Raw genomic sequence first — 26,701 nt, forward strand, 5'->3', positions numbered from 1 at the left:
ATGTAATTGTGTCCCTGCAGCACAGAAGCAGTCATAAGCAGCAGCTATATTTGTAGCAATAGCCAACAATACATTGTATGGGTCACAATTATACATTTTTCTTTTATGCCAAAAATCATTAGGATATTAAGTAAAGATCATGTTCCATGAAGATATTTTGTAAATTTCCTACCGTAAATATATCAAAACTTCATATTTGATTAGTAATATGCATTGCTAAGAACTTTTCAACATTTGGATTCATTTGCGATGTTCTCAATATTTAGATTTTTTGCACCCTCAGATTCCAGATTTTCATCACCTTTCAGATGATGCATAAATCTCAATTTAAAAAAATTGACCCTTATGACTGGTTTTGTGGTCCAGGGTCACAATTAGAAGTCAGAAAGAGCTTTATTGCCAAGTATGCTCTCGCATACAAGGAATTTGTTTTAGCTCCCAGTACACCGACACACAGACAATACAAATTTGAATTTGAGATAAATAAGCTGAATAAATAATCTTTCCATTGATGTATGGTTTGTTGGACAATATTTGGCTGAGATACAACTATTTGAAAATCTGGAATCTGAGGGAGCAAAAAAATTATATATTTAGTTTTTAAACTTGTCAAAATGAATTCTTAGCATATATTTACGGTAGGAAATTTACAAAATATCTTCATGGAGCATGATCTTTACATAATATTCTAATGATTTTTGGCATAAAAGAAAAATAGATAATTTTGACCCATACAATGTATTGTTGTCTATTGCTACAAATATAGCTGCTGCTTATGACTGCTTCTGTGCTGCAGGGTCACATGTGTAAATATAAATAAACAAAAAATAGAAAAATAAGTTGAAAAAATAAATTGTATGTACAGTTGTGCTATAGATAGAATAGAATCCTATGTCCTATGCATGCACATGTGATCTTTCCGAGCACAGCGTGTGACGAGTGGTTTGTTGGTGTGTTTCAGATGATGTCGAAGCACCTGGACAGTCCTCCGGCGATCCCGCCGCGTCAGCCCACCACTAAGGTGTACTCTCCCCGTTACTCGCTCACGGAGCCGCCCGACAGCCCGCCCACCCTGCCGCCGCGGGAGCCGGTGCGAACGCCGGACGTCTTCTCCAGCTCCCCGCTGCACCTGCAGCCGCCTCCGCAGGGCCGGCGCTCCGAACCCAACCAGGCCTTCTTCCCGCCACAGATGCCCGGGCCGCCCGTGCCACCGCGCCACAGCACCTCGCAGTCACCCATCCCCAAACTCCCACCTAAGACCTACAAGAGAGAGTCGGTCCACCGCGACGGGCCACCGCTCCTGGAGAATGCAAACCCCTCGTAGAGCGACGCGCTTACAGACAGTGCTGGAGACGAAACGAAAACAGACGAAAGCAACATGTGCCCTTAAAGGGACGCTTCAGCCGAGAATGGGAATTCTGTCAGTGTTTAGTCACCCTCAAGCTGTTCCAAACCAGTACGAGTTTCTTTCTGCTGCTGAACACAAAAAATGATATTTTGAAGAATGTTGGTAACCAGACAGCTGACGGCACCCATCGACTTCCATAGTATTTTTTGCCCATATAATGGAAATCAATGGAAACCGAAATTTTGTGACTATCATTCTTCAAAATAATTAGAAGACACTTAGAAGAACCCAAAAATATATTTTGAAGAATGTTGGTAACCAGAAAGCTGACGGCACCCATCGACTTCCATAGTATTTTTATGCCCATGTAATGGAAGTCAATAGGAATCAAAACTGTCTGGTTACCAACATTCTTAAAAATATTCAGAAAACATTTAGAAGGACACAAAAGAAGATCTTAGTGCTGGGAAATGATTAATTGCAATTAGTCGCATACTAAATAAAAGTTTTTGTGTACATAATATATGTGTGAGTAGTGTGTATATTTATTATGTATATATAAATACACACACATGCATGTATATATTTAAGAAAAATGTTATGTATATATTACATATATTTATATATAATATAAATTATATGAATATAAATATACATGTAAATACATGTACTGTAAATATTTTCAAAATATATACTGTATATGTGTCTTTATATATATATATATATATATATATATATATACATTATAAATATACACAGTACACACACACATATATATATATATATATATATTACATATATTACATAAACGACAACTTTTATTTTGGATGCGATTAATTGTTGCCCAACATTATTAGATATTTGGAGAAATGTGAGTAACCAGACAATTGATGGTACCCATTGATTTGCATAGTATATAATGGAAACCAAAATTGTTTTGTTACCAACATTCTTCAAAATAATTAGAAGACACTTAGACGAACCCCCCCCCAAAAAATGTATTTTTAGAATGCTGGTAACGAAAGTGTTTCGGAAGTCAATGTGTAATGGAAGTGTAATTGAAGTCAATGGCTGCCGTCAGCTGTTTGGTTGCCAACATTCTTAAAAACATCTGTTTTTGTGTTCAACAGAAGAAAGAAACTCCTACAGGTTTGTAACATCTTGAGGCAGATCTTGTAAATGATGGCAGAATTGTAATTTTGGGTGAACTGTCCCTTTAAATTCGTCCTTCCGAGACGACGATTGTGTTTCCATAAAGTGCAAATCACGCCCGTTCGGGAACTCTCTGTATTGTTTTTTTGTCTTTGGTGTAGCTGTTTTGTCTCATGTTCGTTTCATTTCACGGCTTGGTTGGTTTTCTGCAGTCATCGTCTGCGATCGGCTGATTCTCCTCCTGAACACAGACTGAGAAACACACAAACCCGCTGGATGACAGACTAAACAGAGCAGCTCTTCTGGTGACGGAGAGCGTTCTCTGGATTATTTCCGGACGCCGCTGGTGTTCTAGACTCACTCGAGAGCCGGTAGACTAAAGAGCGCCGGGAGTTTAAGGTACCCTCACAGCAAAGAGGTACTGGAGAAACCTTCAAGAAACACACCTGATTGTCCTGTACGTGTTAGAACTTTTATTTTCTCAATCATTTCTTGTTTTGCCAATAAGTATGTAAAGATGAAACGATCGCCTTCTTAAAACAAGGGAATAAAAGTGTTTCTACCAATGTATGCCAAACGCTAGCCGTGAGACGTCTCTCTTCACTTTCTGTAGCGCTTCGTACAGCAGATGATTTCACGATAATAAGAGAAACTTCACATTCTGCTGAATTCAGTTCAGTGTGGATTCAGATCACGTGACCCGACACTGTTGGTTATACAGGAGTAGCAAAAACACCCTTAAAATCAGACACTGGCATGAATATTATGAACTGCACAATAATGAATGAATATGAAAACCGATTGTGTTGAATTGTGATGCTTTTAATGCTCTCATGGGATCCCGCAGGACTCTGGTGGGACGAGGCAGTCAAAACATATATACATGATTTGGCACATAACGATAATGATGGAGTTACGTGAACACAAGGCCAGTGTTGGGAAAGTTACTTTTAAAAACTATGCGTTACAATATTGTGTTACTCTACGGAAAAGTAACTAATTGCGTTACTTTTTATGGAAAGTAATGAGTTGTTACTTTTTGTCACCTATTCTGGGCTTGCTTATTTGTTTTTTAATAACAAAAATATATATATTTTGGCAGCTGTAAGTTGCATGAACAAGTCTCAGGCTGAAGGAGACGCTTCTGTCTCTGAACTTACTCCTGATTTCTCTGAACATGAGGACAAGAACATACAGTTAAAGAGCTGAACTGCTCGTATGCTTCTATGTTGTTCTGCTGTTTTGTGTTCACTCTATATAGACTAATACAATCACATACAACAATCATTTCTCAAATATTTATTACAACTGAACATTGACTTCAATGCTATGAGAGACTGGATGCTTTCAGCTGATTTCTATTGAACCGCAGCTCAATCTATTTCAAATCTAGTGAATTAAGCTACAAACTCCATCATAAAGCAATGTTTCCATCGAACATGTATTTTAATGTTATATTAATTAGTGTTTCACTAGTTAGCAGTAAACCGGTCACCTCGCCTCAATGTGGAGTAGATTTGCTTTGGATGTTATGAATGGAAATATGGAGATTTTATTTGGAAACATCACACTTTTTTCTCTTATTTCAGTTAATGTTATAAATCTAGCGAGCTGAGCCAGTAGTAGTTCAGACAGCGTCGTGTAAACATGACTGAAGACGAGAACAGACGAACCGAATCAACTGAGTGAGTCATTTACACTGGAACCGCTCCGATTGATTCAAACTCGTGACTTCCATCATTCAGTTCAAGCGATTCACTAGAAGAAGAAAAACAGATCAAAAGAGCCATTCATTTTCCAATTTAGACATCAGTTGTAATGATTGTTAAAAGCACGTGTAGTGATGAGAGAAAATGATTCACTGTTTCGAAGCGCTCCATCCTGATCTAAAATTATGGTTTGTGAATCTTTTGATTCAGATCGGAACCTCAGACTCAGGATAGTGTCCGTGTACTGATCGAGATCAACGCTGAAGAAAAGAGAGGTTTAGAGCAGATTTTTGTGAAGTTTAGCTAGCGGGAAACACTAATTGAGCTCTATTTTCCTATATTCTCTTTCGAGTCGTGAAGCAATCCAAAGAAACATCTTTAAATCAGAAAGAAAAGTCACTTACAAAATGAGATCGGATGAACATTAATAAATCTGAGCAAATGTCTCTGTGTGGTTCATTAGTAAACGAGTGAATGAATCTTCCTCAGAGACTAAAACAACTCACTTCAGCGTCTGACTGATATTATAATTACATCCATAAACTTGATGAACTCATCTGATGTTTGATTTCTTCATATTTAAGGAGAGAACTATAGTGTAGAGTTTAGTAGAGACGCTGTGACTCGATCCTGTCGATATCAGACACTACTGAATTATCTCTAGCAGTTATTAAGTGTCTGTTGTCTGCCGTTATGTCCCCACCTCGCACTGCATTTCATGATTTGTTAATTGCACTTAATAGATTACATCGCAATAAGATTTGCAGTGGGTTTGGAAACGCTGTTTTTATGCACACGTCTGGCCTGAGTTTATTGCATTGACACCATTCTGACCAGAACACTTGGAAAAATGATTCACTTTGCAAAGCAAACGGTTCAAATGATTCAAAAAGGTTCATTTCTATTCCATTCTGAGCATAGTCTTGGTTTATGCATTCATCAGGAAACATTTATTATAACATGCAATGATTCAGAATGTTACATGAATCAAGAGCTGAAAATATTCAGACGAGAGCTTATGAATATCATTGACTTCGTAACACAGAAGCGATGTTGGATCCTAAAACAGGGCAACAGCAGCGTTCTGAGAACCGTGCTCGTCAGGTGGATGAAGCCTCACGGGCTGGTCTCGGGGTTGCTCTCCACGAGACTCTGAATGCGTGCCAGGATGATCTCGTTGGAGCTGCTGCAGTCTCCGGGTCTGTACGGGGCGCTGATGGTCAGAGCGCCCGCCACACGCAGAACCTCCCCGTCTTCGGTCACCGGGACTCGGTTCTTCTCCAGCCACAGACGCACACTCTCCCGCCGGGACTTCAGCTCCTCCGCGCTGAGGATCTGCGCTCGGTCCGGCAGGAAGACGCTCTTCATCTGACGCTCTGTTTCCTCCGTTCCTCTCCTGAGGATCTGGACATCGGTCACTGCGTGACCCAGAATCACCGTCACCGACGGACGCTCGTTCTCCTGGACGCTCACCAGCACCACACTGCAGCAGACACAACAACAGAACAAGATCATTCAAAACACAAATGATTTGTATCATGATTAATAATTATTCAAAATGAAAATTATTTACCTTATGATTCAAAATGCAAGTGATTCACCTAATGATTCAACTCATAATGATTTGAACCACAAGTGATTTGCATCGTGATTAATAATTATTCAAAATTAAAATGATTCACCTTGATTTAAAACAAATGATTCACTGAACAATTGACTGATTCAAACGTAAATGATTCAGAACACCAATGATTCAGCTCATAAGGATTTGAACCACAAATGATTTGCATCATGATTAATTATTCAAAATGCAAATGATTTATCTTATGATTCAAAACGCAAGTGATTCACCAAATGATTCTCCTAATGATTCAAAACACCAATGATTAAGCTCACAATTATTTGAACCACAAATGATTTGCATCATGATTAATAATTATTCAAAATGCAAATCACCTCATGATTTAAAACACAAATGATTCATAATACCAGTGATTCAAGCTCATAAGGATTTGAACCGCAAATGATTTATATCATAATTTGTATCAAAAAACACAAAAGATTCACCTTGGCTTAACTGAGACTTGTTATTGCTCTTTTGTTGGTTTTGATTGCTTCTATTGTCTTCATTTGTAAGACACTTTGGATAAAAGCATCTGCTAAATGACTAAACGTAATTCACAATGATTCAGAACCCAAATGATTCGCCTCATGATTCATAACGATTCAAAATGCAAATAACTCTCATAATTCATAATGATTTAAAACGCAAATGATTCATCTCATCATTCAAATGACAAATTATTCACTTGACGACTAATAATAATTAAAAATCCTAACGATTTTAAACTCAAATGATTCACCTCATGATTCATCATTGTTCCGAACGCAATTCACTTAATGATTCAAAACCCAAATGATTCATTTTACTCAAAAATGCATTTACATATTCAAAAACAATCAAATATTAATACTTTAATATTTATATTAATGACGGTTTTAAATTAAGTAGCAAATATATATAGTTTATCATCATTTATAAACCATTAACCTTCATGATAAAAAAAGTTAAGTAGTTAAACCAATTGAATCACGATTCATAATGATTCAAAACGGAAAAGATTCATCTAATGATTCATAAAGATTCGAAATGCAAATAATTCTCATAATTCAATGATTCAAAACACAAATTAATATTCACCTCATGATTAATAATGGTTACAAATACAAACGGTTCACCTCATGATTCAAACCCCAAATGATTCACCGAGTCATTTGAGTCAAAGTAGAAGCCCTTTACCTTAAAAATGCATTTTCAGCCAGAGAACATAATAAAATTGTCCCGAACTAAACAGAAGATCGTGTTCAGATGTTGCAGTATGTAACTGATAATACGAGCTGAGGTTATGTTTTATGATGTTTACCTGGCAGAGACGGGGTCCACCGTGAACACGCGTCCCTCAAAGCGCTGCTGATCTCGATTCGTTACACAAACCTCATGATTAACGACCTCGTGCCAGTGCTGAGGACTCCTGTCCCGCCACTGCAGCATCGCGGAGAAAAACCGATCACTTAATCAATCAGCGACTTCATCTTCGCTGAAAACTTCTCCTCGTGAAACCGACGCAGCGGACGTTGGACACGCGTGACGTCACTGCCGCAAACGCTCGTGTGATTGGGTCAGAGATTTTCTTTTTTAATATATAGATATTTTTACTGAACATATAGAGAGTATACGGGATATACACAACACAAAATAAGCATAATAATGCAAATAAAATGATTTAGAATAAGCGCGCAGTCAGATATCGTAACACTAGCATTATGGGAAATGTAGTTGTGAGTGTGCGCATGCGCACTGGCGCGTGATCGTCTGACAGGCGTCTGTTTGTTTCTGTCAGGATTTCTGCATTTCGTTCTTCATTATGTCGCGACACGGGCGACACGGAGGCGGTGAGTCCAATAAATCACGGAAATTAAACACATCCGGACGCAGAATGCTTCATCTCATGTATGAAATATGGCTGGTTGTTGAGGAGATTTAATGTGTTTTAGTACGAGCTGCTAACTGTAATGGCGCCCTCACGCGCTGTAAACACTGGTAATAATAATCGTAATAATACTACTAACGCTACTACTAGAAGTTGTAATAATCATACCGTATGTAGTTTAGATGCACATTATTTGTATTTGTACTTTGATGAATTGGTTGTAGGTCAATATTAGGATGTTTGTGTTTCGTTTCTGTTTTTATTACAGTTTGTTCTGTATTTCATATTTGAAATGATCTTTTTGAATATTTAGGCAGTTAAACATCAAAGAGTTTAGTTAAAACAGTGAGTGTGAAGTTATTATTTTCATTTTCATGTGTAAAATATGACAGGTTGTAGACAGACTGAATATCAACGTTGTTGTTGTTAACGAAGACTTTTAAAAATCCGTTATTTATTTGAAATAATGCTAAAATAAAAATTTATTTAAAAAATGTAAAATGTAAAAAAAAAATGTTAACTAAAAGTAAATAAAATAAATTAAAGCTGGGTAGAATATATATAATATATATATAAATTAGTAGAATGATAAAAGCACATAAAATGTAAACTAAAATTTAAATAAAAAATATAATATAACAACAAGTGTAATATATAATTAAAATCATGTTTATGTTGTGAATCATATGATGTGAGTTACATATATACAGCGGTGGCCAAAATGATAAGAGCACTAGTATCTTCAGCAGCTAAAACTGGTTTTAAGTCAGTTATTTCTATCTTCTGCTGGAGGAAATATCAGTTTACATTCCCAAACATTCATTTAGCCATTAATTGTAATAATCCAGTGATTTCTGTCTGATCTGATCATCATCATCTGTCTGGAGTGACGTGAAGAACAGAACAAACTGAGACTAAATCCAGAAGAACTGCGTCTCAAGACGCTTCAGTACTGTTAAAAGGTTTAGGCACTTGTGTAAAATGAGGATGCTGTCAAAAATAGATTTTCTTGATCAATTAACTTCTGTGAACTAAATGAATTCAACATTTGTTGTGAGCAAGCTTTGTGTTTAAAGCAGGTTTTGTCCTCGCTGCACTCGAGCAGAGTTTCTCAGGAGGTTTCTTGAAGCAGAGACACAGTTCTTCTGGATTTATCACATGATGTTAGATGTTAAGCTGTAGTCTTGAGTAGCAGATGACAGGTGTTAACCCTCTCTCCTCTGTCAGAAACGAAGGTGTACGTGGGTAACCTGGGCACCGGGGCAGGTAAGGGTGAGCTGGAGCGGGCGTTCAGTTATTACGGGCCGCTGAGGACGGTGTGGATCGCTCGCAACCCGCCGGGATTCGCCTTCGTGGAGTTTGAGGATCCCAGAGACGCTGAGGACGCCGTCCGAGGACTCGATGGCAAGTGAGTGACCCCTGATCTGAGATCGAGACGCTTGACATTCATCATTCATACAGAGTCTCTCTGTGAAGCAGGGCTTGACGCTTTAATAATAATAAAAACTTTAGGGATGCAGTCAAAGTGAATCAAATAATCAGTTTTTCAAGGAGACACTTGAAAGCAAAATGATTCATTTGAATTCACTTTAAGCTGTATTTATTTAATAATTATTGTTTTAAACATTGAATTAAATGCCAGATACAGTTTATTGTGTAACAAAATACCAATATTAGCCACAAAAAAAAAAATTGTTCTACATAATTTGGGACTTTTAATTATAAACAAGCCTGAAATACACTGGGACTCTTATTTTGAAAGGTCTTTACTACTTCCAGCTGCTCATTCAAACAGATGAAGGAAATAAAATATGCATCTCACAAATACAATACTACAATATAAACAACATACAGTAAACATTGTCATAATTTATCAACACTAAGTAGATCAAAATAGTTTGAAACATGCAGCAGTCACATTTATTTCATTAAATCACAGCCTTTAATTGAAATGATCTGAAATAAAATATAAATATTGGATGAAAAACTTGTTGAAATTAAATAAATACATTTCCGTTAAAGTACTACAGTTACTAAAACTGAAATAGAAAATAAAGTTGAACAGAAATATAAAAAAGCAAATAATAAAATTACTTAAAATATTAAGAAAGACTATAATGGCATTTAAATAATAGTTCTCAATGTATCATGTTTAATTTAACTGTCAAAACTGAGTTTGTCTACTGTCAAAATATGTTTATAATTTCACCATGTGTTAACAAATGCCAGTAATATATAAATAAAATCCTGTTTATGTTGTGAATCATGTGCTGTGGCTTTTATCACGTGATTTTACATGGTAAACCGTGAGTGACAGATGTTAAAGTAAAAAGCTGTGATAATGATAATATCCTCAAAAAGCAACTGTTGTAATATTTTCTGTTGTATTTTACAGCTTATCCATACGAGCAGTAGGGTTGTGACGGTGAGGATATTTTCCCACCGCTCAATCGACGTGTGATCAGCGTTCATGTGATGCATAAATCTCAATTATATGACTGCTTTTGTGCTCCAGGGTCACATATTACATAAACAAAACCTTTTGAATGGTTTGACAGCACTAATGCAGTCTGCGCCGTCTTTCCTGGTGTTTGTGTTCAGGATGATCTGCGGCTCTCGCGTGCGAGTCGAACTCTCCACCGGAATGCCGCGGCGTTCCCGCTTCGACCGTCCACCGACCCGCCGTCCCTTCGACCCCAGCGACCGCTGCTACGAGTGCGGCGAGAAGGGCCACTACGCTTACGACTGCCACCGCTACGGCCGGCGGCGCTGGAGCAGGTACGGCCGACCGTGATCTCACCCGGCGCTGTCTCTGATCAATAACACTGCTGTTCATCTGCTGTTTCCTTGTGATATTGTTCTCTCTCTCTCTCTGTCTGCTTGACTTCCTGTTTGTTTGTTGGATTTGCGGGTTAACGGGGGGATGTTTTGTTGTTCTCTGCACTGATGTTTTCTCCAATGTTCTTTGGGATTTCATGTAATGACTGACCTGGTCAAAACCTTTCAGGTTTCATCGTTTGATTCAGAGAGTCACGATCCTTTACGATTTCATGAGGCATCTAGCAAATCCCATATGACCGGGGCACGAGCAGCCACACCCCTTCGCTGAGGCTCCTCCCACTGCTACTTAACTATTCGTAGCCCCTCCCCCAACCCAAACCTGATGAGAGCGCCAATCCGAGTAAATTTGGCTAGCGATTTGTGCCTTGGCTTTTGATAAAGAGAGCATCGAGACCTCGGCAGAAAAAGCGCCTTGCACACTTCTATCAAGTCTCAATCAAGCGATTTGGCTGTCAGTGCGGTCATCGTTAGAAATCCAAGAGAACGACTAGATGCAGAGGTCGGCTGATGATAGATACTTCTAGATCGTCTAAATCTGCTAGACCTCGGTTCCAAAGAGGGTCGACCTGCAAAGTTGCAAGGTTTATTTCAAGTACCAATTAATGTGTCTCTCTGTATATCATTGCCTGAACTCAAAGCAGTCGTAATGTTTAATGCTGTTAACTTTTTTTAATATCTGTTGGATGCTTTAGAGAGTTCCAGGGCTGGGCGATATAACACTCCGTCGTGTTTGCGGATTTCGTGTAGATATTGCTAAATTATCACTTCTCTAATTATTTTTTATTATTAGAGAAATTCAGAGAATCATCGTTGCCGGTTACATTCAAACATTTTATTGCTAAAAGTTAAATATTTATTTAATGACAATTATATATAATATAAATATTTTTCCCAATTTTTAAATAATATAATAATGCAAAGTAATAAACAGAAAGATATTTTTTCTGAAAATTTTTGAACACAATTTTGCAAATTTGTGTTATTTTAGTTTACTACTATAGTTTTTAATTGATAATTATCTTTTGTTTCTATATTTTACGTTCTTCATTTTAATCTATTTTTACTAGTTTTTTATTTATATATCTATTTAGTCTTATTTTATTAATTTTAGTATCATTGAGATAGTATTATAGTTTTTAAGTAGCTTTTGTTTTTATATTTTTCATTTTAATTTTAGTTAAAGTTTTAGTTACTTGTGATTTTTACTAGTTTTTCATTTATTCATTTATATATATTCATATATATATAGTTTTATTAATTTTTATTTCAGTTTTAGTTTGTTAAACTAAATGAAAATCAAAATGTTGCCTTCCTAACTAAAATGTAAAAATATATATATTTGATATTTTATTTTATTTCAAGTAATAAAGTGTTTATTATGGTTTTAGTGATCTGTAATAACCCGGTGGTGAATTGAACGGTTCGTGTGCATCAGACTGAACTCGTGCGGTTGAAGCGCTGTTATGTGGTCCAGCCCTGTTCTGTACTGTAGCTGTAATGTTAAACAGTAATGTGATTGTTTAGTTTAGTTGAGGTCAGTGCCTGAGGGTCACAGGAGTCAGTCAATCTGTGACACTGACACGTCTCTCTCCTCTGTCCCCTCCGTCCACTCGTCTCCTCTGGACTCGGACAGGTCTCACTCCCGCTCACGCTCTCGGTCCAGAGGGAGGAGATACGGGCGCTCACGCAGCCGCAGCAGAGGGAGAAGGTGTGTGTGTGTGTGTGAACATGTGCATGTGTGTGTGTGTCTCTGTGTGTGTCTCTGTGTGTGTCTCTGTGTGTGTCTCTCTGTGTGTGTGTGTGTGTGTGTGTGTGTGTGTGTGTGTGTATGCGAGCATGTGCGTATGTATGTGTCTGTGTCTCTCTGTGTGTGTCTGTGTGTGTGTGATCCTTCACTCAGATGTGTGTCTGATTGATGTCTCAGGTCCAGATCTTTCTCTCCTCGTCGTTCTCGTTCTGGTTCTCCCAGACGCTCCAGATCTGTGACGCCCAAACGCTCCAGGTTAGTGACTGATGCATGGTGGTGTAACAGTGATTCAAAGAGAGTGTGTGTGTGTGTGTGTGTGTGTGTGTGTGTGTGTGAATGTTCTAAAACACATTTCTGAATGTGACAACACATGAAAGCATCATCTCACCAAAGCTGCTTCAGATGATCTTCATCCTTATGAATGTCATGATTTGCTTCTGCAATTGCTGTGTGCATTTCAGAGTTATGATACTTGCCTTAAACCAATGAAAAAAATTCATTACTTAAAAAAAATATAAATGTTTACTGAATTAAAATAATTTATTTACATTTTATTTCAGCTACAGTAGTTGCCAAGGCAACATTTCTCATTTTTATTTATTTTTAACTTGATATAAAAAAAAAGATATTATTTTAAAAAATAATATAATGACAAAACATGCAACAAAATTTCTAAAACTGTAACTAACATTAAGATGAAAACTATCAATAAAGACAATAGTAGTATTTCATTGATAATAAACTATTACTGCTGCAGCTGAATGGATTGATTGTTGTTTTTTTGCCTCGTCCAGGTCCAGATCCCGCTCTCGCTCGCGGTCCGGCTCGGCTCCCAGGAGCAGGTAACACAGATACGCTGCTGCGCTCATGAGTTATTATCGCTGCATGAACTGTGTGTTTGTGTTGATGGGGAACTTCTTCTTCTTTAGATCTGGTTCAGCCAGGAGATCCAAATCCGGCTCTGTGGCAAGGAGGTGAGAATACACACACACACACATTATCATCATCATCATTATCATCCTGAGTCTTGCTGTAAGCATAAGACATTAATGTAAATGTCACTTGCATAAATAACGGTAAAGCATGAACACACTTTTCTTGCAATGTGATGTTTTAATGCCAAAAATCTGAATTTCATTGAATTCATTGTTCGTAAGAAGTTTCTTCAAGAAGGCTGCATTTATTGGATCAAAAATACAGTAAAAAATGTGAAATATTACTACAATATAAAACAGCTGTTTTCTGTGTGAATATGTGTTAAACTGTAATTTATTTCTGTGATGCGATTTCTGTCTTCAGTGTCACATGATCTTCAGAAATCATTCTAATATGCTGATTTGCTGCTCAACAAACATTTCTGATTATTATCAATGTTGAAAACAGTTTTGCTGCCAAATATTTTTGTGGAAAGCGTGGAACTCCACTATTTAAAATTTGGTGTAAAATAAAAAGAAAATAATACTTTAATTCATCTGTGATGCATTAAATTGATGAAAACGTTCAAGTTCACATTTATTTAATTGGTTACATGAACGGAGAGATCTTGATGCAGAATATGGTTTAAGGAGATCAGCAATATACTGTGGTGCTAGCCCATGCAGAGCTTCATAAACAACCAGCAAAACATCTAAAACGTCTGTATCTAACTGGTAGCCAATGTAAGGAAGCGAGAACAGGAGTGATATGTGACCCTGGACCACAAAACCAGTCTTAAGTGTCAATTTTTCGAAATTGAGATTTATACATCAACTGAAATCTGAATAAATAAGCTTTCCATTGATGTATGGTTTGTTAGGATCGGACAATATTTGGCCGAGATACAATTTTTTGAAAATCTGGAATCTGAGGGTGCAAAAAAATCTACATATTGAGAAAATCACCTTTAAAGTTGTCCAAATGAAGTTCTTAGCAATGCATATTACTAATCAAAAATGAAGTTTTGATATATTTATGGTAGGAAATTTACTAAATATCTTCATGGAACATGATCTTTACTTAATATCCTAATGATTTTTGGCATGAAAGAAAAATGTATAATTTTGACCCATACAATGTATTGTTGGCTATTGCTACAAATATAGCTGTGCTGCTTATGACTGCTTCTGTGCTGCAGGGTCACATATGTTCTCTCTTCCTAGTTCTGGTCAAAAGTCTAGCTGCTGCATTTTGGACCAATTGCAATCGATGTATAGAGGAATGAGATAGACCTATATAGGGTTTTGGCCGAAACTCGATATTCCACCCAGCACTAGACCTATATATAATGAATTGCAATAATCAAGCTGGGATGTAATAAGTGCATGGATCACTACTTCTAGGTCCTTCTTTGAGGGTAACTGTTTTAATTTGGCAATTGATCAGAGATGAAAGAAGTTTCCTTTGACAACAGAATTTATCTGCTTATCAAATAATAAGTCAAAATCAAAGATAATGCCTAGGTCCTTGACTCTGTTGTGCAGTGTTAAAGACTCGATTTCCAATATTAGCGACACACAATGAAGATCCAGAAGCAATGGCCTCAGTTTTGTCTCCATTTAGCTTTAGGACGTTTTGTGCCAACCACATTTTAACTTCCTCCAGACAGGAGATGAGATTTATGATAGATTTTCCATTGCTGGACTTGACAGGAAGATAAAATTGTGTATCATCAGCATGAGAGTGATAAGAGACATCATATTTCTGAAAGATAGAGCCAAAACGAAGCATGTATAAAGAAAACAGGAGAGGACTCAAAATGGAGCCCTGTGGGACACCACATGTGATCGATGTTGAGGATGAGTTGTGCTTGCCAATATTAATTGAGAATGTTCAATCTTTGGGATATGAGGAGAACTAAATTAACGCAACCCCTTGAATATCAACCACTCTCTCCAGGCGATTTAATAACATGGAGTGATTTATTGTGTTAATTGCTGCGCTGAGATCTAAAAGAACTAAGATGACTCCATCTCTGGAATCCAAGGAGCACAAGATATATCATTTGTTACTTGTAGCAGAGTCTCAGTACTATGAAAAGCCCTAAATCCTGTGTGTGAAATTTATTAAGCATGTTACAGTCAGTCAGATAAGACGACAGCTGTAAATAAATGACCTTTTCCAGAATTGTGGATAGAAATGGCAACTTTGAAATAGGCCTATAATTATTTAAGATTTCAGGAGAGGCTGCACCACAGCATGTTTGAAACCACTCTGCTGGTCACAGAACTATTTATAATGGCCAGTATGATGTGGGCAACAGAATTAAAAATATCTTTAAGAAAACGTGACGGAATAACATCTATAGGAGAATTTGTTGGTTTTGATGAAGAAACAATATCTTGCACCTGGATGAGCGAGAGAGAATCAAAACGCCTAAAAGAACTAGAAGGCAACAAGGATTCATAACGAAACTCGAGTTTCTCAGCAGCGGAAGTCGTTATAGTTGGGTAAACTTGAAGAGAAGTGAATGGGAGAGTACCACAAATATATTTTTTGCATTCCCATTTGCTCAAATAGCAAAAGAAAAACTCAACGATAGTGTTTTCATGACTTTCAATAAAAGGAAAAAAATTGAGAGAGACTGATAACATCGTCAACAACATCAGAAGAGAACGATGTCAAATTTCCCGTCCCTCCCATAGACGCTGTATTAGAAACACCCTTGCATTAGCGTTAACTAGTTTTTTGTAATTTGCTGCAAAGGTAATATAATAAAAAGAATAGTGTTATAAATGTACATATTTGTAAAAAAAATACAAATATGAAAAACTTTCGAGGATTTATGATGCTGATGACCGTTAAACGCATCATCACAGTCTTGTGAATATCCTGAATTTCATCCAAAAAAGGTGTTACAGTGGAGTAGCCTACTGTAGTACAGTAGGGTTCAGGACAGAATCGATCGTTCTAAAAATGACCTGAAAAGTGTTCTGAAAAGTGACCGTAAAGACATTTATAATGTTACAAATTATTTCAAATAAATGTTGTTCTTTTGAACTTTCTATTCATCTGTGAATCCTGAAAAATAAAATGTATCACGGTTTCCACGAAAATGTTTCTTGAGCATAATGCTGTCAAACGATTAATTGCGATTAATTACATAATATATGTGTGTGTACTGTGTATATTTATTATGTATGTATAAATACACACACATGCATGGATATAATTACGAAAAATATGTTATGTTTACATATTAAATATATTTTTTTAGTGCTGTCAAACGATTAATCACGATTAATCGCATCCAAAATAAAAGTTTTTGTTTACATAATATATATGTGTGTGTGTGTGTACTGTGTATATTTATGTATATATAAATACACACACATACAATATATATTTTGAAAATATTTACGTGTATATATTTATATTCATATAAATTATGTCATATATAAATATATTTAATATATAAACGTAACATATTTTTCTTAAATATATACATGCATGTGTGTGTATTTATATATACATAATAAATATACACAGTACACACACATATGTTATATAAACAAAACCTTTTATTTTGGACAGCAAAGCCACCGACGCACTTCCTGCGCTTGTTAAACTTAAGTGGCGTTTTTGCTTAAATCTCAGCTGCTCCAAATCTAGAGCTTCGCCTCAGAAGCAGAGGTAGGTCTCCAGAGCGCAGGAGAAACTGAGCGACACTCACTCAACACCAGCGTTTCTTGTGTTCTGCTTGCAGCCGGTCTGCCTCTCGAAGCCCCGCGAGAAGTGAGAGTCCAGAGCGAGACGACTGACGCTCTTCTCAAGAACCTCAGTTTCTCATCAGACGTTTACTGCAGTACATATAAAGATGTGAGTTTGATTGTAAGGAAGCTCCAGTGAGGAGCGGAAAATATTTTGAGTTGATTTCTCTGTAGCTGAAGAGAGAGTTTGTGTGCTTTTGTACCTGTTTTGTTGTGTAGCACACACACACACACACACACACACACACACACTGGTTGGGGTTTTGTATGTGTGTATTAAATGAAGTGAAAACACCTCCTGTCTGTGAGATTTCTTCACGCTGTTCCAGCAGGTGGCGCTGGCGTTCAGTACACCGGTTAATGTAAGGACCGGTCAGAGAGCTCTGGACCCGTTATACAGTCTGCTGCTCTGTTTCTCAAGTGTCCTTAGCAGCCTGTGATATCCCACAATCCCGTGCGTGCTCTTCAGTAGGTGCTGGGAATTATTACATGTGTGGGTGTGAATAAAAACAGTGATTTGAAAGTAAATGAATTCATAAATGTCCACTGTAACTGATTTAATGTTTGATTCTGAGCTTTATCATCAGTCGAACCTCTTTGAGCTACAGTGTGTAGTTGATGTCATATGAGATTTTAAGTTTGCATTATTTAAATATTTCAATAATTGTTGATGTTGGTCAATGGTCAGGTGACATGCAGGTAAACAAGTTAAATATTTAATCTTTTTTTTTTTAGGAAGTGTTTAATTTTTAGATTATGTATGTAATAGTTTACAATCATGTACTCATTTTATGTATTTATTTAGTTACTTTTTACATAATTTACTAATTGAATTAATATTGATATCAAGTTGTTCCGATGTTATAAACCTTGGTTTATAAATATTTTAACTTTTTTATTTATTTATTTTTTTTACAACCATTTAGCTTTAAACATTGTTTCAGTTTTGTTTAAATGACATTTCGACACCGAAACAGCTGACATCATTTCCAGCACATTTCAACTGATTTATAAATATATTTATCTTTTTTATGACTAGTTAGCTTTACATTTTCAATGTTTTTTCAACGCTAACATTTTTCAACAACTGACATTTCTAGCACATTTCTACTGATTTATTTTGTAACGTTTTTTACAACTATTTAGCTGGAAACATTGTTTCAGTGTTTTTTCAACATCATTTCAGTCATGTTTCAGCTGATTTATGATCAGTTTGTTCACTTTTTTTTTTTTGCAACCAGTTAGCTTTAAACTGCAGGTAAACAAAAAAGTGTTTTATTTTTAATATTTGAGCTGATTTAATTTTCATTTTTATTATTAAATGAATCATAAGCTTTTTTATGAACTTGCACACACTTAAAAACAATTTCTTTTCTCGGCAGTGATTCCATAGAAGAGCCATTTCTGGTTCCCCAAAGAACCTTTCAGTGATCAATTCCTAAAACAAAAATCTTTTTCTGAGTGTGAAGGATATTTTAAAACTCTTCAGGACCTGTTTCCATGAACGTTAAAGGTTTCTCCATTCTCTATTTGTGACAGTGAACCTCTTTGTTTGAGAAGCTGTTGTAGGTTGTTAAAATGTCACGTTATGAGGCTTTGGAAGCTGATCTGAAACCAGTTTCCATCGCCACACAGACCTCATGTCACGTGAGCATCACGTTCTGATTGTGCTTGTTTGTAAGGCCTGTGTGGATGATCATCACATCGCTGCGGTTATATGTGTGTATTACTGTATTAATATATGTCTGAAACACACTGATGCGTCCGACGCAGTGTTTTTACCTGAAAACAGCTGGAAATCCCAGCGACTGAAGAACACGAGGCACATCTACAGAGACACCGTTCACACCAGACAGGAAGAAAATACCTAGCAACCAAACAATACACCCTAGCAACCATTACTTACACCGTCAGACATACAGAACAACCCAATACAACATTATCATTTGAGTTTATAAACTGAGTCAATGTGGATATCCAGAAGTTCTTTTAATGTCTTGGTTTTACAGTAATTTAGCTACATTGTTTCAATGGTGTTTCAGTGTTTTTTTCAATGCTGAAACAACAGCTGGCATAATTGAATCAAATTCCAAATGGTTTATAAGTAATTTGTTCACCTTTTCACAACAGTTAGCTTTAAACATCGTTTCGAAGTGTGTTGTTTAGTTTTTAGATCTAACATCATATCAGCCACATTTTAACTGTGATTTATGAGTTTTAAAGTTCTTTTTTTTTTTACAACTAATCATCTTTAAATACTCTTTAAAGATGTTTATTTTAGGTCTCAGACTTCCTGTCTTCTGTCATTTGAGTGTTTGATGTTGATCTTTATCTGACGCTCATCCTCACATGATGAATGAATGATTCAGTGGGAATCTCTCCATTAATTGAATCTAATTAAATCATGAAGGTCCCTGGCAGGAAGTGATTGTTTTGTCTAATGGCTTCATAATGATGTTTGTGTTCAGACCGAAGCTCATGAACACTCAGGAGTCGGTGTGTTAGTGGGATTTTACTACAGTAAAGTGTTGCTGTCGTAGTATTTTAGCGTCCAGAATGATTCTGGGCAGCTTTTTTAAAAGCATCAGTTTGAGTTGTGCATTACATGCGGTCAGTTGAGCAAATGACCTCAGATACACAGTTCCTGTTTCCTCAGATATGATACACACACACACACACACACACACAGAGAGAGAGTGTATCATGAGCTCATGGATAACCATTTTTAGTAGTGAGTCAAACAAAACAAATGCATTGCATCAGTGTCTCAGCAATGGATGCTCTGCAGTGAATGGGTGCCGTCAGAACGAGAGTCCAAACAGCTGATAAAAACATCACAATAATCCACAGCACTCCAGTCCATCAGTTAACATCTGGAGAAGACAAAAGCTGAAACACATCCAGCATTAAGACGAGTCTATAATCCATAATAACTCTTCCTCCAGTGAAGAAGTGCATCTGCTGTTGTCTCTCATCAAACCCCAGCCACATATTGGTTTAGAGCTGTTTTGGTGCTTGATCTGCAGATTTCTCTCCTGATTCAGACCAGAACACTTTTCACTGGAGGAAGCGTTATTATGGATTATAGAGGAAAAACGTCTTAATGCTGGATGTGTTTCAGCTTTTGTCTTCTCCAGATGTTAACTGATGGACTGGAGTGCTGTGGATTATTGTGATGTTTTTATCAGACTCTCATTCTGACGGCACCCATTCACTGCAGAGCATCCATTGCTGAGACACATTTCTACAAACCTGATGAAGAAACACTCATCCTGATCTCGGGCGCCTAAAGGGTGAGCACATTTACAGCTATTTACAGTTTTGGGTGAACTATTCCTTTAAAATTTATGAAATTGTAACAAGTTGATGATAAATTATTATTATTTTTTTTTTTAAACAAACTTTATTTTCTGTATGAGTGAGAAATATGCCTCACATTAAGTTTATAAGTTTGTCTGTTTGTCATTTTATATGCAATTGAAAAATATATATCTTAAATGTATGCCTACATATAGTTATTGAGTGTGTGTGTGTGAAGAAGTGTGTTCTTCCAGCAGAGTCGTGGAGTGAGGCAGGGATGCAGTCTGAGCCCGACCCTGTTTAACATCTACATCACCGAGCTGCAGAAGCTCTGGACCGCTCCGGCAGCATCCCGGGCCTCGCTCCGCACGACTCTGAAGACCTGGTTCTGCTGTCCCCCGCAGCCGAGGGTCTCCAGCACAGCCGGGCCCTGCTGGAACAGTACTGTGAGGATCGGGCACTGACGGTCAACCTGGACAAAACCAGAGTCACGGTGCTCCAGAAGAAGGCCAGGTCTCAGTTCAGTCCTCGAGCACAGCAGCAGCTACACTTACCTGGGCCTCGAGATCTCTGCATCAGGGGGCTTCGGTCCGGCTGTGAAGGCCTTGAATGAGACGCCCGGAGGGCATTTTATACATCTAATCACGGTTTGGCCAATTAAAACTAGCCATTAAAACATGGATCAAATTATATCATGCAATCGTTAAACAAATTCTACTGTATGGGAGTGAAATTTGGGGACCAATAATACATTTTAAAAATTGGGATATAACATCAATAGAAAAACTACAACTAGAAATTATCAAAAACATTTTAGGGGTCCAGAGAGGTCCGTCCAGTGATGCCTGCAGAGCTGAATTAGGCTTATACCCACTGAACATTGAGATCCAGAAGAGATGTGTTCAGTTCTGGCATCACCTCCATCGATCTGATCCTGATTCAGTCCGATATAAAGCCCTCCTCGCCAATGAAACCTCAGCAGAACCTCATCCTCTGAACACGCTCGCTCTTCAGCTCGTCCATAAACCCAGCTCCTCACCGACTACAGCTACAACCCCAAAGACATTATTAAAGAAACTGACAAAACTCTGAAAGACACTCATGATGAATCTCTAAAAATACACTTTAAACTCCAATGCTACTCAACCCTAAACAGAACCACTACATTCGCCAATTATTTATTGATCAAACCATTCAAAGAAAGACGAATCCTCTCCAAATACAGATGAAGTCACCATGATTTAGAAATAGAGAGAGAAGACACAGACAAACATGGACAGAGCGAGAGCAGAGGATCTGTAGACACTGTGATCTACAGCAGATAGAGAACGAGAAACACTTTCTGCTGATGTGTCCTAAATATCACAATGTGAGGGAAACATTTCTCCCCAGATTTGAAGCATTGATTCCATCATTTACTGAACTTAGAGATACTGAGAACATGCCCTTCTTACTCGGAGAAGATGATAACAGCTGCACTCGCTGCTAAATATGTATTAACCATTCACAATGTTAGATGATAAACATGATTAACTGACTTATCTTTTCATTTATTTAGATGGATTGTATTTATTATTATTTATGTTGTTGTTATATATATATATATACAGTATGTTAATGCTTTGGCAACATTGTGCTACACAGTCATGCTAATAAAGCTGAATTGAATTGTGTGTGTGTGTGTGTGTGTGTGTGTGTGTGTGTGTGTGTGTGTGAGTGTGTGTGTGTGTGTGTGTGTGTGTGTGTGTGTGTGTGTGTGAGGTGAACAAACACACTTGTTGTCGTCTCAATCCTCCGCTGCCACCCTGACTTGCAGAACTCTCAGGCAGCGGTTGTGTTTGTGAAGTCGACTTCCTCCGGCCGTTTCCTGTTCTTCTTCTCCTTTAGCTCTCTGCGGGCCTCGCTGCTGATCGAGGTTCAGGTTCTCACGTGGCTTTGATTGGCTCTCATAAACGCTTCGTTCTTGCACGGATGAAGATTATCAGATTCTCTGAATCGCTGAGAAATGAGGAAGTCTGAGTTCAGGGTTTGATGTTGAATGTGTTACAGACGTTATATCAGTGAAGACTCTCATTCTCTCTGGTCCTCTGTGATTGAGCACATGTTTAACTTCAACACACACCATCAACTTCCTGTCAGTGTGTTTGACATTTGATGATTCTGTGTTTCACAGCCTGGCGTGTGTGTGTGTTAAAACCCTGCACACACACACACACACACACGTGTATTTGTCATTGAAGGATTCCAGCTGTGACTGCTGCGTTATATAGTTTAAACACACACTATATATCTGTATAAACTGATCCTCCTCTGGGAAACAGAGTAAACCAACATCTGAAAACTGTTGAGCGTGACTGCAGGTTTTTATCTTCGAAGCGTCGGAGGATTTGAGCACCTTTGGAATCATTCATCATGGATGTTGTTTGTGGTTTGTGACACAAGGAGCGATCGAGTGTGATGTTAAACGTGCGTCTCTGTCTCCCTTCATGTTCCCAGAGATGTGAAATCAGGCCAGCGTGTGGGATGGAGACGAGCGCAGGAATCCTGCTGAATGTAGGTCAGTCAGTATCTCTAATGAAGCGTCTGTAGAGCTCCAACCCTCCGCCTGTCACAATATGATCAATACACACTCACGTTAGACTCAGCATCATGATGTGTAGTCGAACAAAAGCGTGATGGTCTGCTGTAAGCAGTTAATGAGCTCCTATTCCAGCCGCCTTGACTTCTGACTGACCTCAAACACAGAGCTCATCTGATTCACAGAGAAACATCTGGGACTAAAGATAACTTCATAATTAGTCTCATCACTGACGTATGGAAGCTTATTTCCACCACGGAATAAAAAAGTAAAATTACTACACTTTTGATCTTTTTTTATTACCAGAATTCTTCATTTATATCTCACAATTCAGACTTTTTTATTACTTTTTCTCTTTTTTGTTTAATTTTTTTTTTTACGTATACATATTGTAAACATTGTACATTTGCAAACTAAAAACAGAATTGTAAGATATAAGATATATAAGATGAATTCTGAGGAACAAAGTTATAATTGTGAGATGTAAAATTACAAAAAAGTCAAAATGTAAACAGAAATTGCAAGATATAAATGGAAAATTCAGAGGAAAAAAGTTGGAATTACGAGATGTAAAATTATATTTACAGTTTTTTTATTAAATTAGAAAATGCGTCATATAAATTTGCACAAAAGTAAAAATTCCTCAATGTAAATTCAGAATTTTTAGGAAAAAAGTTGAAAATTTTAGAATTGTGAGATATAAAATTGTAAAAAAAAAAGTAAATAAATTAAATTTAATTAAATTTAAAAAGTTAGAATTGCATGGTGTAAACTTGCAAGAAAAAAGTCAGAATTGCGAGATGTTAAAAAAAAAAATTATTAATTAAATTAAATTTAAAAAAAATTGAATTGCATGATACAAATTAGCACAAAAGTAAAAATTCTTAAATGTAAACCCAGAATTTTAAAGAAAGAATTCTGAGACTTATGTGTGAAAAAGTTAGAATTGTGAGATAAAAAGTTGCAATTGTCTTTTTTATATTTGTATTTAGTGGAAACGAGCTTTCGTGCCGATGAAAACATGTGCTGATCTTAGAGAGTCCCTCATTATTTGATCCGGATGGATGTCTGTGTTCGACGAGCTTGAATCTGTCAAGTCTTTAGTGTTGTTATTAGTCTCCTTTTTGGTGAAGTAAATCTAAACCATATATGCTCTCATGTGCCGTACATTGCTAATGCTCTATATAGCGGTTATCTGAACTGAACTGTGGGTATTTTCCCCCGCGTCAGACTTTGGACTGGTTTCGCTTCACGATCAAAACGTTAACCTGAAATAACTGCTGGCCTGTAGATGTCGATTACAGGAAAGACGCGGCGAGCTGCAGATGCCACACGTTGGCTCGCACTTCTCGGCTATTTCAGGGTGAATATTTTTAAGGTCTTCTCGAGCGTTCACACACGCCTGATATATTTTGACATCACTGTGAAGACGAGGACGTTTGATGTGAAGGTGCAAACGTGTGCTTCAGTGCTCTTAAAGTTGGTTTGCTGTGTGAATCATGTAGAATCTGTTTATAAACCAGGCGTTTTCCACACACACACACACACACTCCTGCAAAGCAGAGGCGTTTGTGCAGCACACCTCTGTCCTAGATAGATCTCTGTGGTTTTCCAGGTTTAGCAGCTCTATCTCTTCATGGGAAGATAAAAGGCCTCCTGCATAAACATGTTCAGACGCTCGAGAAGCACCTGCCGCTCCAGCGACTGCAAAACACTGTTTGATACAAATTCACCGATTTCCTCTCTAGTGAACAAAAGGTAGAAGAGAGACGACTGCTCAGAGATCACTCTCCAGACGTCATTATCACTGAGTCTGCGCGGCAGGGTTTATGGGATGCGTTGTGGCTGGGAGGGACGTCTCAGATGGGCTGTAATTGCTGCTGAAGTCTGCGTTCTTCTCAAAGAGCTTCTAAGGCTGCTGGAGAACAACAGAACCACAGATTCAACACTTCATGAACCCGCAGACGTCTGGACCCGAGCAGACTGAAGAGAAGATCCAAGCGGACAGAAGCAATCACATCGACATCTGAAACCTGACAGCAGCATCTAAATACATAAACATGAACCGACAAAAACAGAAAAAATCAAGCTTTTATGCATCTATCCATCCATCCATAAATCTGTCCATCTATCTACATTTACATTTAGTCATTTAGCAGACACTTTTATCCAAAGCGACTTACAAATGAGGACAATAGAAGCTATCAAACCAGTAAATGAGCAATGATATGTAAGTGCTGTGACAAGTCTCATTTAGCCTAACGATGGATGATAGATGATATCTATCTATAGTGCCTTGCGAAAGTATTCAAACCCCTTCATTTTTTTCATGTTATGTTAAAATTATTGCATTGCATAAGTATTCATACCCTTATCCTGGACAGTTGAATTTTAGCTCAGGAGCGTTCATTTTGCTTGTAAATGTCGCCACACTTTGAGTGAAGTTAAGTCAAGCCTTTAAAAAAGGCACGTGGTCTAACAGCTGAAAATGCATATCAGAGCAAAAACCAAGCCCTGAGGTTAAAAGAACTGCCTGCGGAGCTCAGAAACAGGGTTCAAGCCACACATCTGAGGACGAGGTCAGAAGAAGGTTCACAGAAGCATAGTCTCTGTTACACTTAATGGAAGACGTTTGGAACGTTTCCCCGAAAGCATCGTAAGCCTAAGTTGATCGTAGCTCTGTTGGTGGCACTGGGTCTACGATGTACTTGAGCCTACGATGCTTTTGTGAAACGCAGCCCAGGACTCTTCCTAGAGCTGGACTCCTGGACAAACTGAGCAACTAATGGAGAAGGGCTTTGGCTAGAGCGGTGACCAAGAGCCTGATGGCCACTCTTGAGCTCGAGGAGACGGGAGAAACCTACAGAAGAACAAACATCACTGCAACACTCCTCCGATCTGGGCCAAACTCAGTCCTCTCCTCAGTGAAGACACATGAAAACACACTTGGAATTTGCCAAAAAGCACCTAAAGGACCCTCAGACTCTGAGAAACATGATTCTGTGGTCTGATGAAGCTCTGAGCATCACGTTTGACATCAAGCTTGTCGCATCAAACACTAAAATACTCGAGGCTGTAAAGGTGCTTCAGCTAAGTACTGGGTTAAGGGTTTGAATACTTATGCAATGTACTTATTTCAGTTTAAAAAAAAATAAATGTACAAAGTTGTGACAGTTCTGTTTTTGCTTTGCCCTCATGGTGTATGGAGTGTAGGTTGATGTGGAAAAAAAGTTATTTAAAGCAGTTGGCTGCAACATAACAAAACATGAAAAAATGAAGGGGTTTGAATACTTTCGCAAGGCACTATGGCGTTTAAAGTAGTGTTTGTTTTATTCTGACACACTCAGTTCAGTTCACCGCCTCTGTCTTTAGTTTGTATCTGTGTTCTCAGACAGATTTAACTGTTCTGAGTCAAATTCCACATGCTTTCACTTCCTCATATTTGACCTGTATTCTCATATTTCAGTTTCTCCAGTTCATCTTCCCGCTGCTAAAATATTCAGATATAATTGAGCTTTTAATGAAGACAGCTATATTTTTTTTGTCTCTGTTGATGAACAGGAACACTGTTACTGAGTCATAATAATACTGAGTCATAATTTATATTTTACATATTAAACTTAATTCCTTTGTAAAGGACACTATTATTTGTACTGTATGAACAGCGCCTCACATTATTACAAAGTAGCGCTCACACAAAGAAGTTCAAAGTGATTATTATAATTATCTTTTAATGTTACACTGTGTTCTTTACGCATGCCCCGCTCTCAGCCAATCAGCGCCGCCGCCCAGCCTTCACTCAGACGCCGCAGCCAATCAAAACGCGGCGTGACGTCAGAGCCGCAGTGAG

At 37.7% G+C, this 26,701-nt stretch overlaps 3 protein-coding genes across 3 annotated transcripts in view; 2 read left to right on the forward strand and 1 right to left on the reverse strand.

The window, feature by feature from the left end:
• sos1 (son of sevenless homolog 1 (Drosophila)) overlaps nucleotides 1-3,077 on the forward strand; it is a 52,473-nt gene extending 49,396 nt beyond the window's left edge. The window contains exon 23 of the mRNA XM_058790475.1: nucleotides 962-3,077. Coding sequence (XP_058646458.1) covers nucleotides 962-1,324 — 363 coding nt within the window. The 3' untranslated portion in view covers nucleotides 1,325-3,077. The remainder of the gene's footprint in view (nucleotides 1-961) is intronic.
• Nucleotides 3,078-5,136: 2,059 nt separating this feature from the next.
• On the reverse strand, nucleotides 5,137-7,374 carry gemin6 (gem (nuclear organelle) associated protein 6). Its single transcript, XM_058790477.1, has 2 exons — nucleotides 7,134-7,374; nucleotides 5,137-5,692 (listed from the first exon to the last, which is right to left on the reverse strand). Exons 1-2 carry the CDS (start codon nucleotides 7,259-7,261, stop codon nucleotides 5,326-5,328), a joined length of 495 nt encoding a protein of 164 aa, XP_058646460.1. The 5' UTR covers nucleotides 7,262-7,374; the 3' UTR covers nucleotides 5,137-5,325.
• Nucleotides 7,375-7,518: 144 nt separating this feature from the next.
• srsf7b (serine and arginine rich splicing factor 7b) lies at nucleotides 7,519-17,738 on the forward strand. The gene is made up of 8 exons (XM_058790476.1): nucleotides 7,519-7,662; nucleotides 8,928-9,108; nucleotides 10,302-10,478; nucleotides 12,175-12,249; nucleotides 12,466-12,543; nucleotides 13,083-13,130; nucleotides 13,218-13,262; nucleotides 16,970-17,738. Exons 1-8 carry the CDS (start codon nucleotides 7,635-7,637, stop codon nucleotides 17,022-17,024), a joined length of 687 nt encoding a protein of 228 aa, XP_058646459.1. The 5' UTR covers nucleotides 7,519-7,634; the 3' UTR covers nucleotides 17,025-17,738.
• Nucleotides 17,739-26,701: the final 8,963 nt, after the last annotated feature.

Source organism: Onychostoma macrolepis, chromosome 11 (assembly GCF_012432095.1).
Source record: "Onychostoma macrolepis isolate SWU-2019 chromosome 11, ASM1243209v1, whole genome shotgun sequence".
In the NCBI taxonomy this organism is placed as follows: domain Eukaryota; kingdom Metazoa; phylum Chordata; class Actinopteri; order Cypriniformes; family Cyprinidae; genus Onychostoma; species Onychostoma macrolepis.

Bases quoted from the DNA above. Each gene is read 5' to 3' on its own strand.
- gemin6 (XM_058790477.1), bottom strand. From the start codon at position 7,261: ATGCTGCAGTGGCGGGACAGGAGTCCTCAGCACTGGCACGAGGTCGTT. The intron at 5,693-7,133 runs GTAAACATCATA...TGTCTGCTGCAG, and splicing joins GTGGACCCCGTCTCTGCCAG to TGTGGTGCTGGTGAGCGTCC.
- srsf7b (XM_058790476.1), top strand. From the start codon at position 7,635: ATGTCGCGACACGGGCGACACGGAGGCG. The intron at 12,250-12,465 runs GTGTGTGTGTGT...TTGATGTCTCAG, and splicing joins AGCCGCAGCAGAGGGAGAAG to GTCCAGATCTTTCTCTCCTC. The intron at 13,263-16,969 runs GTGAGAATACAC...TTCTGCTTGCAG, and splicing joins TCCGGCTCTGTGGCAAGGAG to CCGGTCTGCCTCTCGAAGCC.